Source organism: Lates calcarifer, linkage group LG16_LG22 (genome assembly GCF_001640805.2).
Source record: "Lates calcarifer isolate ASB-BC8 linkage group LG16_LG22, TLL_Latcal_v3, whole genome shotgun sequence".
Lineage (NCBI taxonomy): Eukaryota > Metazoa > Chordata > Actinopteri > Centropomidae > Lates > Lates calcarifer.
In genome coordinates this window covers 19,031,716-19,044,692 of record NC_066848.1, presented here as the reverse complement: position 1 = coordinate 19,044,692, position 12,977 = coordinate 19,031,716, and the positions used below count along the sequence as shown (strand labels likewise).

The window sequence follows — 12,977 nt, the reverse complement described above, 5'->3', positions numbered from 1 at the left end:
TCATATCTCACTTAGGACTAAAAAGGAACCTTTAAGCTTAACAGAAATAGTGACTTGATTTATATCATAACATATATCGAGATTGATTGATATGGAAAAATTGTAGATTTTTAAAAAACATCCCCCAGCCCTAGTTGTCATGCTACAGAACGAAACTGACACCAATCAGACAATTCCCTGAGAGTATCATGTGATGGAAAGAATCTGAACATTTAAGGTGTCTAAAACTTCAAGTTTCGTGCATTTTTACTGCATTCTCATCTGCACTGGAAGCCTTAACGTAATCATGTCCAGTAATCTGAAAAGTGATTTTAAAAAAGTATTACTGGTCTGGCTTCATTTGGCACTCATCAAACACGGCACCAAACTACTCAGAAAACTGCATGCTTTAAAAACAACAACCTTTCTGGATTATTTCCAATCCTTTATAGAACGAAGGACTGAAATTGCTCAGTATTGCCAAGGAGCCAATTTCTACATTGCACACAGTCAGCAAAAACTGTTGTCTGGGCTTAAGTGGCACTTGATATTTAAAATATAAATAAAATGAGAGAGAGAGACTATGATCTCGCTCTCCCTCTCTCTCTCTCTCGGTCAGGTCAGAACCTCTGTTCTCCTCAGCTCTACTTAGCGGCTGTCAGCTGAAAAAGCTTTTATACTGGACAGACAGCTCAGCAGGATTTTACTATTGACTTAAATTGCTACCTTGACTCCACCCACCTGACTCCCACACTAACCTTACACCTTACTCACCTCTCCACTCACCCCTCTTTTTTTCCTCTATATTTATTTCTGCCTATCTCTTAACCCTTCCTCTTATTCACCACTTCTGTACAATCTCTCACTCCCTTTATGTTTCTCTCTTTCTCTCTCACACACTTACTGTGATTAGTTTGGGAAAGGAGCCAGAGAAAGCTCTTAGTGTTGTCACATTACCGTGGTTCTGCTTCATCATTTATTCTCAAACACACAGACATACTTACTCACGCATACACAACACACTGAGGATTGAGATACACACACATCCTGCATATGCACACACAAATGTCTCTGCTGTTAGATTTGCCATTTTGCTAAGCCACCTGTAATTAACCAATTTGTATGATATGGGGAGAGCTGACCTGCTAATGAAACTTCTCACGTGTTTATCAACCATCCTGTGTGTGTAAAAGGTGATGACCATGAGGCACATTGCTGTAATTGATGATTAGTGTTGTAAAGTCACCAAGTACAAAAAAAAAAAAAAAAAAAAGATTTCACTGTATTAAAGTTTCCCGTGGCATTTTGACCACTAGGGGTTATTTGGGGGTTCAGTACTCCGCCGACTGGAGGAGCCAGGAATTGAACCACTGATCTTCTGATTAAATGGTGACCCACTCTAAATCCTCTGCCACAGTCGCTCCTGAGAGCGGGATAGCGTGTTAATATGTAGTATTCAGTCAGTCTTTGAGTTGCCTCAGATACTATTTTGTTGGACATAATTACTTAAATTCTTTGGGGGAGGGGGTGATCTAGTGAGTGACATGCAATGTCATGATACTCACGATTATTCTGACTACTGACTATTTTTTAAATTATTAAAATTTCTTAACATTTAGATCAAATCAAGTCCAGTTTTTTTCCTTTTTTTCTCTACAGTTAAGAGTGAAAAATAAATTTCTGTGCAAATTTCATGGATATGCCTTTTTTTTTTTTTTAACTTAATGTATATCTTGCTTTAATGCTTGTGTGGCCACACCAAGCAGCAGATACACATGCACTACATGGACTCACTTGATCTTTGACTCTTTGGCTCTGCAGGTTTCTTTACTGTTTACTTAAGTGCAAATTTTAATGACCTTTTACACACCAGTACTGTCTTAAAGGAAATGGTGTCTCGTAAACATGATGTAATGTAAACAATGTTGTGAATGTGTGTGTGTGTGCACTCGTTTTTTATGTTTTATTTGCATCTTAGATCAAAGGAGCAAGTGGGTTGTAACACTCTCTCTCTCTCTCACACACACACACACACACACAATCACTGTTGCTTTGGAAACCATGTTGCCAGTTTAAAGTCTAAGCCACCATGACGTAAGTAAATGAGTAAGTGAACATGAGGTATTTATGCATATCACAGTCAAATTTTATGTGTATTGTACATTAATAAGGAAACATGCTCATCATTTCAGTGCCCACAAACACCTGTTATTGATTTTGCGAAATTTCTCACTTCCCCATTTTATTTTCCTCATGTTCTATCACACACACACAAACAACAACAACAACAACAACAACAAACCTAAACAACGACTTATTGTTTTGTTTGTGTATTATCTCAATCAGGAGAGAGTGCTTGCTAATAGGACGTTCTACTTACAGAGTCAGTTGAGTGTGTGCATGTGTGTGTGCATGTTTGTGTGTTCCTAGTTAGTAGGGAATTCATCATTTCCTGACACTCTGAAAACACTAAACAAACAGAGGAGCCTCTAGCCTCTAATTATGCTGTACGCTCCAGCACTTAAACCTATTAGCACCAGAGGGAATGTTTATGTGTGTGTGTGTGTGTGTGCATGTGTCTGTGTCTCTCAGTGTTTGTACCAAGGTGGCCCAAGTACTGTGTTAACTTGATAACTACTTTTATAGCAGCCCACTGTGTTGATGTATCCTTTGATTACTCTGTAGACATGCCTGCTGAATGGTTAACACACCTAATATGCTGGTATAGCTGATTATTTTTTCAAGTTTTTAATGTCATACAGTTACATTCAGTCTCATAAATGATTTGAAGTCCTCAGAAATGAAGGTCACCCTTTGTAAATAAATATTTGGACAGCCATTTTGTTGTTGTAGACCATTATTTACTATTATTGAGCGCAGATGGTCCTTTTCCCACAGTGACCTGCTTTATATTTAATGCGGTTTGACACAATCACGCTGAGGGCTGCCCATTTCACCCACAATATTTTACTGTTGGACTTGAGCAGCTCTGCATTCAGAGTTCAGTTGTGTTTAATCTTCTTCAGTATGCTTGTTTTTTCCAAAAGAAATTAGGAAAAGCAGATGGCAATCCGGTAGAATTGAAAAGTGATGCCATATATTCATCGTTTTGTGGTAATTTTATTTACAACCAGCAAATCTGCATAAAGCCTTCATTAGAGTAAATATGCCAAATAATTGTTCTCTTGTAAACATAAACTACGCAGCATTTAAATTTCATTCTAAACATAGAAAAACTATTTAGTTGTGTATGAACATAACTTCTTAGACACAGTATCAACAGAGTTCACACTGCATAATTAGATACACCATAGTGGAAGAAATAACAAGATGATTTACTTAAATATTAATAACACCACATGTAAAAACTTACATTAAAACACAGTAATTGCACAATATATTTCATATTCATATCAAGGGAAGCCCTGCTGACTACTGTAAACAGTCACACAAACAGTAGCACTTTTGCTGCAATTTGTGTAGCTGTTGATTTGTCATGTTAACAACATGAACTCCCAAAGTATAAGTGTCATTCGGGGCTCACAGTTGTCACAGGAACTGGCAGATTTACTCATCACACAGAGTCAAGATGATGAATGGGAGAGACAGAGAAAGTGGATCTGAAACAATAAAGAAAAAAGAAACTGAGGGAGAAGGTTAAAATACCTGTGTTACACAAAGTAATGTGTAATGAGAGAAGGACAGATGAGAGGACAGGCTCATGAACCTTCTCTATGTGTAGTATATACATATACAACGTGTGTGTGTGTGTGTGTGTGTGTGTGTGTGTGTGTGTGTGTGTGTGTGTGCCTGCCTGCGCATCCCACTTCCCAACAGACCACAGTAATAAACAGGGTCTATCTCTGTGACCTCTGTGGTACAGTGTGACAGGAGGGTCAAACCTGATCAATAACTCAATGACTCTTCTCCTTGTTGTATACTCGGATGCAAGGAAACTCTATCCCACCCATTACATGATATTACACATACAGTAAGACACATTATATACAATGAGTCTCAGTGGTACTATACATATAAGGATGTTAGTTTGTGTTTATCAAATAAAGACATTATCTGTATATTGAGTGACTAAAAAGAGTTAAAAGGTTTCGGGTTAGTATTTTATTGTACAAATGTTCTCCATCAGTATATGTTTGATATACTTCTGACTTCATTTCAAGCTTTATGGGATGCTGATATGATGGATGGGTGGATGGAGCGTAGTGTGACAGAGACACAGAAGATCTTTACTGATATAAATGAGAAAATCTCTAACTGTGCATTTGGGGACTGTTGAATAACAACATACACGAGTAGAATGAAAGTGAGAGCTGATAGCTATCTCTGAATGTGTGTATTTGCACACTTACCTAGAGAGACAGACAGAATGAATCTCCTACCTGTTTACATCAGCTGCGCAGCAGGTGGAACTCCACAGGCTGCCAGTCAGTCTGCTTCCCCCAGCTGGGAGCTTTGATCCTGGGGGAGGTGGCAGCAGGCATCTGGGCAGTGGGGCTGAAGTGTTTGGGAGTCTGCTACATCCTTCAGATAGACTTCATAGCTGCTCCATTAGCTTGATAGGAGCGTTTTACACCTTCCCATACACGCATATAAAAAATACTTACACACACACTGCTGGTAGTAGTCATGTAAATCCACCTTCCCTATTGAAAACAATGTGTTTTTTTTGTTGTTTGTTTGTTTTGTTTTTTTTTTAATCTTTGTATCTGTTCACCAATTTACTCTCCAGTTTGTGCTAACTGTATACGGGCTTGTTTATCATTTATGTGAACAGGCAGTGCCGAAACCCATAGCCATGGAGCCATGCTGGGGGAGCAGAGCAGGTGTTCTGACAGTGCTGCTTTACCTGCCCAGAGTCCCATCTGGAATCCCTCCACCGGGACAGTCTGGTATGATTCACACAAATACACTCACACAGAGACAAAACTAAACAGCATATCTGTTATTTGAAGTTTTTTTTGTTTGTTTTTTTTTTCCTTATGGCTAGACAGAGGTGGCAATGCTGATTGGGAAACCGCTGCTTTTTAGAATCTGAAGCTGTTGCTTAGTTTTGAACTCTTTTACTACCATACTTTATTTATTTTTTTGTTGTGTATGGTTTCTTGGGGGACCTGCCTTGTAATCTGATGTTGGTGTATTAACCATTTCTTTGTATGCTTTATATTGTTGAGTAAGATGTTGCACAATATTGTACGTTGTACTAGGAAAAAAGCACTCGTGTTTTGTGCAAATAATTTTGAAAAGGCAGGTTGTGCATGATGCCCAGCTGCAGTAGCTGCTGCCATCAGCAGACAGTATTTATGTCCAACTGTCACACAGTTGTTAGACACAGCTAATGTGACGCTTTATGATTAAGTGTAACAAATAACAGCTCTGCTACTGGTGATTTCTCCATTTTCATTTGATAGTCACCATTGTTGTAAACTGTCAGCTGTCTGAACCATGAAATCCCACATCTTTGTTCATTGTGGGCGCACAAAAACACAGTCCACAGCCATTTGTGTTGCTTTTACAAGCTGAACAGTTTTCAGCAGCCCAGCGACGTCTAAAGAGACTCCAGATGTAGCGAGTGGTGTTCTTGCGTGCCCTGCGGCAGCCTCCCATCAGCTATCATGTAAAACAGGCTCTGGCAGTTTAAACAAGAGCAGAGTAAACAAACTAAAATGTGATGGCATCCGAGGCATCATCAAAAGTGTCTTGATGTTTCCTGGCTGTAGTCATCAAAACAGTCTGCAGCAGGAGGATGTTTAATAATCTAAAGGTTACATGCTCAGTCCCTTCAAATCAGATCTCCATGGTATCTTTGAATTCACAATCTGTGGAGGTCTTTTTCTTAAATTTCTGTTACTGTAGTTACTGCAGGTCAACACCAATAATTAAGGGAAAATATATATATTTTTTGCATTTCTTTCCCCCTGCAATCACATAATGTTCAGTTCAGTACACTGCATGAGTAATCAGCGTGTCATCAAGCTCACTGAATCATACAGTCACTAAAGTACATGTCTGACGTGTGGATTTATCTGGTGACTGTTTATTCTGCTCTGGAACAGTATGTAGGTATTGGCAAATCATTCTTAGTGCAAAGGTCTTATCTTAATACATGTACTGGGGCTGCACTGGCCTAGCAACCGCTTATTTAGTGACTTGCAATTCCAAACATATTTACATTTAAACTAGGCTTTAAAACCATTGTAATAACATTCAAATGACATTTGAATGTCAAGTAGGTCCTCACAGTCTGTGAACTGTCAGGAAAACTTTATTTATTCGGGGGGTTGCACAGAAAGTAAATGATTCGTTGATTAGACAATTTTGTCGATCAGCACTAAATGAAATGAGAATTTTGAGTCATTTAATTGTTGGCAAATTCAACAGTTATTCTTTCAGTCAAAGATAATGACTGCCTTGTGTTTTTGTCAATGGCATTATTATTTCACAGTGGAGCTGAGACAGGAAGCAAAAGTAAGGAGAGGGATGCGACTGGAAATGAACAGTGGGCGTTGATGTTACATGGCATGCACAGTAACCATTTTTGTAGGAATTTCTGCAAGACTCCTAGTTTGAGAGACAACATGAGAAAGCAGCAACATGACAGAAAATTTACAGATCAGCTATTTAAGTAATATGTGGCCTGTAAAATCAAACTGTGAATCTTCATGATTCTGAAACTGAGATCAAAACCACTATATAGACTTCAGCCGTCTGCTACCACTGTAGGTGAAGTCTGTTGAGCTCTTACTATTCTATTTAAAGTTTTTTTGTTTTTTTTTTTCCCTTGTGCGATTAATTTGCATGTCAGTTTAGAGTAGGAGTAGGAGTACTTTCACAGAGCATGAAAATTACATGGCAAAACAGCTATTAAATTTTTTTCGAAGGAGGCTGATTTTTCAGAGCTTTTGCACCGCGATTTAAGCTTCACAATCACATTGATTGTACATTTGTGGGCGAGTATTTCTCATTTTTGCATTCTTTATTTGTGTCTCACTGTATGTGACAAGACCTTTAGAGTGAGCTGTGTATTCTGTAAATATTACACATTACGCCTATTTTATTGTCTTCCAACTGTGTGTCACGTTACTATTTTGGTCCAATTGTGATCAAGTGATCATGCGTGAGGTAAAAGTTTTCCTAGCTCAAGGTGAATAATAAGACTGCAGATCCCTCAGGCACATTCAAGTCAGCAGTGTGGGAACATCTAAAAAACCAAAGAATGAACCGAACCGTGGCTCAAAAATCAAAGTCTGAACCGAACTGTGGATTGAGATTGTTACACCCCTTGTGCTTATTCCATGATACCGATACCGATCTGCATGTTTTTCACAGCGACATGATGAATTATTCAGAGAAACTTTTGACATATAGCACCTTTTAAAGAAGGTCTGATGTGGTTAGACCTGCCTGGTTTCCCTCCAACACTTATTGTCGGATCAATTGTTCCCCTCAATGAGACATCCTGACTTTCCACAGTCTGAGCTCATGCTGCTGCTATAGACGGACGATACACGATATCCCCCCGTTGCTGCAGCCGACCACCACACTGCTGGAGAAATCACTGAAAAGACAGCAGCACTTCCTCACATACCTGACCAAGGCCTGCAGTGTTATGCACCGTCAGCACGAGGCCAATCGTCTCTCCCTGCAGCTCATCTTCCACTTCACTCGACCTCTCATACTCTACCTGCTCACACGAATACATTTAGTCTCTCAGACCTTTTCTCTCTTTGTATTTTCCTTTTCCCCCTGCAGCTTTTGGGAGACTGCTGTCAGTTTGTCTGTTGGTAGTTTTGGTCTTTGTATAGTGGGTTGTATGTAACTGGAGCAGGTGTGAGAAGCCTCTGTTCCTCCAGGCAGGAAGCAAAGGCTTTGACACAGTGAGTATCTGACAGAGGAAATGAGCACAGCAGACGGAAAATGAAGCACTTTGCAAGAAAGCATTATTCTCAAGCTTGAAGTAGCTTTATACTTTATACTAGCCTTTAAGACGTCGCAGGAGTCACTGTAGTCTAATAGAGGGGAGGAAAAAGGGAATGAAAAGTGTCAGCGTATGTGAGAATAAGTGTGTAAGAGAGAGGAAGTGAAAGCTTTGCTACCCCCAGAGGTAATTATGATGTTAAAAAAAAAAAAGTGTAAACAGAAAAAACTAATTCACAAGTCTGACGTTGAACTTACACACTGATTTAGTTGTTTGTAGTTGCTTGGCAAATGTTGACTCTAGGCAGCCTTTGCTTGTGCAAAGGTCACAGAAAGTGAAGATGTGAATGGTGCAAAGAAGTGAGGGATTATTTTAACAGCTTGGGTCATAGTTTCACAGTTCTGGATATCATTTGTATTTGCTATTACATTATAATGAATATTATATACATGGACAAAGACAAAATATGTGAGAATGAGACCCAGGTTGTTAAAAAAAAGAGAGAAAAGGCCAGGTATATGAGACAGTGACAGAAACAGAAATATAATTAGTAGACAGTGAACAACTAAATGGATTATTCATACATGGTAAAATTACACAGCTGTAAATTGCTACAACACAGTGGCAGACAGACTTCAAAATGAGAAAGCGTAGCAACTTCTGATAATAAATGCGTAAATTTCTGTCTCTCACTTTCTATATAGGTGAATTCCCTTGAATAACTGTGGTGTTACACCATAGCTCAGATCCCTCTTTAGCTTTTCCATATGTTTTCTAATCCCCATGACCCTTAAGGATAAGCAGTAGAGATAATGGATGGATAGACACATTTTCTAATGTAATTGAAAGAAGAGAAAAAAATGTATATTTGAAAATTACCCCAACTGAACGCGCTTTATTCAACATTACTACTTTTTCACCATGAAATGACCTAAACTGGCAGTGCAGAACTTTGTCTGCTGTTGATGCACGGTTGCAACAATGAAAAATACAGAAAAGTCTCCACAGTTCTCAGACAATAATCCATTCTTTGGGTAGACTAAATGTAATAGCTACATAGCCTACTCCATTTTTTTCTTTCTACAGTGAGGAAAAGCCACACCAGTGGTAATCTATTTGTCCTCACCGTCAATCGCTTTCTTGTCTAGACTGTAATCCTTCTTCTAAAAGCTGAGTTTCTTGTTTTTATCTATAGCATCAGAAACTTTTATTTGACTCTTTGTAGGTTTTTCTGCCATACTCCCAGTTGCTGTAGCCTACTCCATCTACTTCACTATGGTTGCTCCCGTCTTCAACTGCAGCAAACTAATCATTGCTGGTTGACGGAGATGGCGCCAATAGGCTTAGTCAGCATTGTGTGAACTCATTTGATAAGGGCTTGGATGTAATGGATGTTCATTTATATGTAAAAGTGTGGCAGTCTAGCTTTAACACTTGTCTCTTATACTTCTCAGTACTGGCAGAGGTCCAGCACTCCCAGTTTTTTGGTGACAGAACTGCGGATGAAATCAGTTTAAGGACAATCTCAGTTGTTTGAACAGTTTCATGCATCAGAGATATCTGCGCTGTTACTTCACTGGAGCTTTTTGTCTTCACCACCTTACACTACCTGATGTTTTGGACATTAGCTCATCAGAGCAGCAGCAGACTCATTTTCAGGAAATTAGGGCCAATAAGAGGCTCATCAGTTCTAGTCAGGCTGCTCTCCGGGGGCCGTCCAGGCTCTTCTGTTGTTTTTCTCATCAAATCAATGAAATAGCTGTCATTACCAGTGCCGATGCTTGTGTGTGTGAGTGTGTTTGCCTGTATTTATGTAGTGATCAGAGTTTGTCATGATCACAGTACTCACACATAGAAACAGAAGCAATTATGCATTTATCCATGCACGTAAACACATGATAAAACTTCAAAAAACACCAAGGAGCACATAAAAGAAAAAAAAAATCGCCCACCCATCATCCATCCCTGGTCTCTCGCTCCTCTCCTCCTTCCATCCTCCCACCCTTCTGCTCCCCAGAGAGACTCTCTGCGTACGGTCAGACAGCAGCCCCCCATTGATGTTAGCATGTATGAGCGTGAAGTCACTGCAGGCTAGCTCCGCCCACCCTCAGTGGGAGACACTTCAAGAGGAATCCTCGATGAGCGAGCCTATTTTAGCTCGCCTTCCCTCGTACCGTCTTCTCTCTCCACTCTTTGTTTTCTTCTTGTCCTCCTTTGCTCTGCTCCCCTGAGGTATTACCATTAACTGACCCTTTATATGTAAGACCGAGATAGAGAGAAAACACCAATGTTGGTTTCAAAAGAGGAGAAAAAAAAGACTTCAACACCGGCTTTATGACTTACAGTTTCTCAGATGCCAGTATCCCAACCCATATTCCCCATATGCTTTTTCTTCCTCTCTCTGACCCTGTCCTATTCTAGTGCTTTTCTTCTCACACCTCAGACCAAGAGAGTGGATTTGTAGATATCTTATAGCTTAGATATAGAAAATACTGCAAACATACGACCCTCAAAACACCCAAACCTATTGTCTATGTAAGACACTGGTGGCAAGACTTTTGTCATTCCAGGCTGATGCTCAACATAGCATCAGAGAAAGTAATACTTTTTAGTATGTAGGCTCCAGAGAAACCCTGCCTTGATTAAAGCGTTTTTAAGGCATTCTGATCACTTCTCCTGGCTGGTGGAGTATGTGGGTATTTGAACAATTTTTTTATGCTTCCATACTGGAGACATTTTGTCTTTGGGTTGTCAGTCTGTCCGTCTGTCCCATTCTCATGAACACGATATCCCAGTAACGCCTTGAGAAAATTTCTTCAAATTTGGTTCAAACATCCACTTGGACTCAAGGATGAACTGATAAAAATTTAATGGTCAAAGTCCAGGGTCAAAACACTTTGTTGGCTTCTTGAATATGGCATTTCGAGATCACCTTGAATGAATTTAATCAAATTTGGCACAAAACATTCTCTGTGACGCAAAGATGAACTGATTAGAACTTGGTGGTCAAAAGTTGAGGTCACAGTGACCTCACAGAACACGTTTTTGACCACAACTCACGAATTTGCAAGCCAATTAACTGCAAATGGATTGGTTGGCCAAGGCATGCAACCACGAGGCAGTAATTCTAGTTGGTATATGGTCAGCTTCTTGAGTTCAAAGGAGGGGAAGATCGAAGGTGGATTGCTCTGGTGTCAGCAAGAGGCTGGACTATTGTAGTAAGGAGGGAGCTGAGCCGCATCAGTCAGTCTAAGTTCCATCCCTCACCGTATGGTCATGAGCAAGTGGCTGAAATGAGTTTCCTTCAAAGACTGTCACCCTTAGAGACATAAAGTTGAGACATCCAGAAAGACCTCAGTGTACAACCTCTGCTCCTTTGTGCCAAAAGGAGCCAGTTGAGGTAGTTCAGATATATGATGAAGATCCTTCCCTTTAGAAGTTTTTCAGGTATGTATAAATGGGGGCTGATTAGACTTAGTTCTTGGATGCAAGAGAAACATATCAAAGGGTTAGGGTTAGGGTTAGTTAGGGTTAAAGTTTGTTTTAGCCATGCATAAAAGTAAAACTTTCAAGCACAAGTTGTGGTGCTGATACCACATTACACAGGCAACACATCCCTAGGATTAACAAAAAAAAAACTGTGCAGTATGCTTCTGTCTCAGTGCATCTGTAACAACACCTCTAATGTAAAAAGACATCAACAATTTTGAATGGTGACACACAGCGCCTATATTATCCTACCTTTACTCAGACACATACTTTACAGTTTTGGAAACTGCGCATTTTAGTTTGAGCTAAGCTCTGAGTGTCAAACGCTGCTTTCCCCTCTCTGTCTCTCTCCACAGGCTAGTCTGTATGATGATATTACAAGCTGCAGAAGTAGAGGAGGTCTCTAAGCTCTTGTATGGCTTTTTCTTCACTCTGATCTGGCAAGTCAGAAACACACTCATAAAAAACATTCAGAAGGACACACGCAGATCGCTGTTTAAAGCCAAATTAAATTCTATGATAAAAAAAATAATCTTTGCACAATTCTTGGCCCAATAATTCAACCAGGAGTCCTGACAACTGCAGCAAGTAGAGGCGACTCACTGCTGTTAGTGGCTGACAGCTGTTGTCAGCCAAATTGCAGTGGACAACTCACACATGGTGCCTGCCTCCGAGAGCAACTCACACAGGACGAGGAACCGCTTGACCACTGAGTGACTGTTTGACTGATTCAAAGTCACAGTGGCCTGACATGATGGACAGAGCAGGAGAGAAAGACTGACAGTCAGGACTGTTGAAATAGAGAGAGGGAAGGATGAAATAAAGGAGAAGAGATTTTTATTTTTGGTTCCATCCAAAACTCTTCCATCTCTACAGCCTCTATTTCACTTTATCTTTCTCCTGTCAGTTTTACGTCTTTATGCTCTGCCTCCTGCAGCTGCAGTTGCTTCATTTTTTATTGTTTCATATAAAACAGGACTCAATCAGTGGTATTAATGGATTTACCAGGCTGCACATTTTCAGTTTGGTGCAGCAGTGTTGTTGAGGTTGGAGAGAAAGAGAGAGAGAGAGACCGTGGGCTACGTTTCCTCCTCAGCCTCTCTCTTGGGCTTAGACAGTGGGTCAATAGAGACAGAGGCACAGCAGTATTCACAGCCGCCTTTTCCTGCACTAATCTGCCTATTCAGCACCAGAGATAGACCCGGGAATATCTGAGAGGGGGGAAAAAAATACAGGTACTGTAAGATGTTGAAAGTCTTTGAGAGTAAAAATAGAGCAGTGAGAGAGAAAGGAGGCATTAAAAGGCTAAGAAGTTTGATAAGGGAGACGAGCTCTTGAAAATACGTGAGTAAAATAAGTGGAAAGTTGAAGATGTATCAGGAGATACAGAGAAGAGACAGAGCAGGAGATAAGCGATTGAAGGAGTTGGTAAATTAGTGCAGTGGGTGGTAAGAGCCCACGGTGACGCCCCCTCGCCCACAAAACCAGATTTGCATATCGTGGTAGTGAAGCAGAGGTGATAAGTCATCAAGTGGTTACGCTTCGATAAATCCACTCCTGGTTTCCTCTAAAC

At 40.1% G+C, this 12,977-nt stretch overlaps 1 protein-coding gene across 3 annotated transcripts in view; it reads left to right on the top strand.

Moving 5' to 3' along the window:
• atrnl1a (attractin-like 1a) overlaps positions 1-12,977 on the top strand; it is a 244,340-nt gene that overhangs the window by 221,418 nt on the left and 9,945 nt on the right. For all 3 annotated transcript variants that reach the window (XM_051076681.1, XM_051076679.1, XM_051076680.1), the window contains one exon: positions 4,775-4,889. In XM_051076681.1, the coding sequence (XP_050932638.1) occupies positions 4,775-4,889 (115 nt within the window). The remainder of the gene's footprint in view (positions 1-4,774; positions 4,890-12,977) is intronic.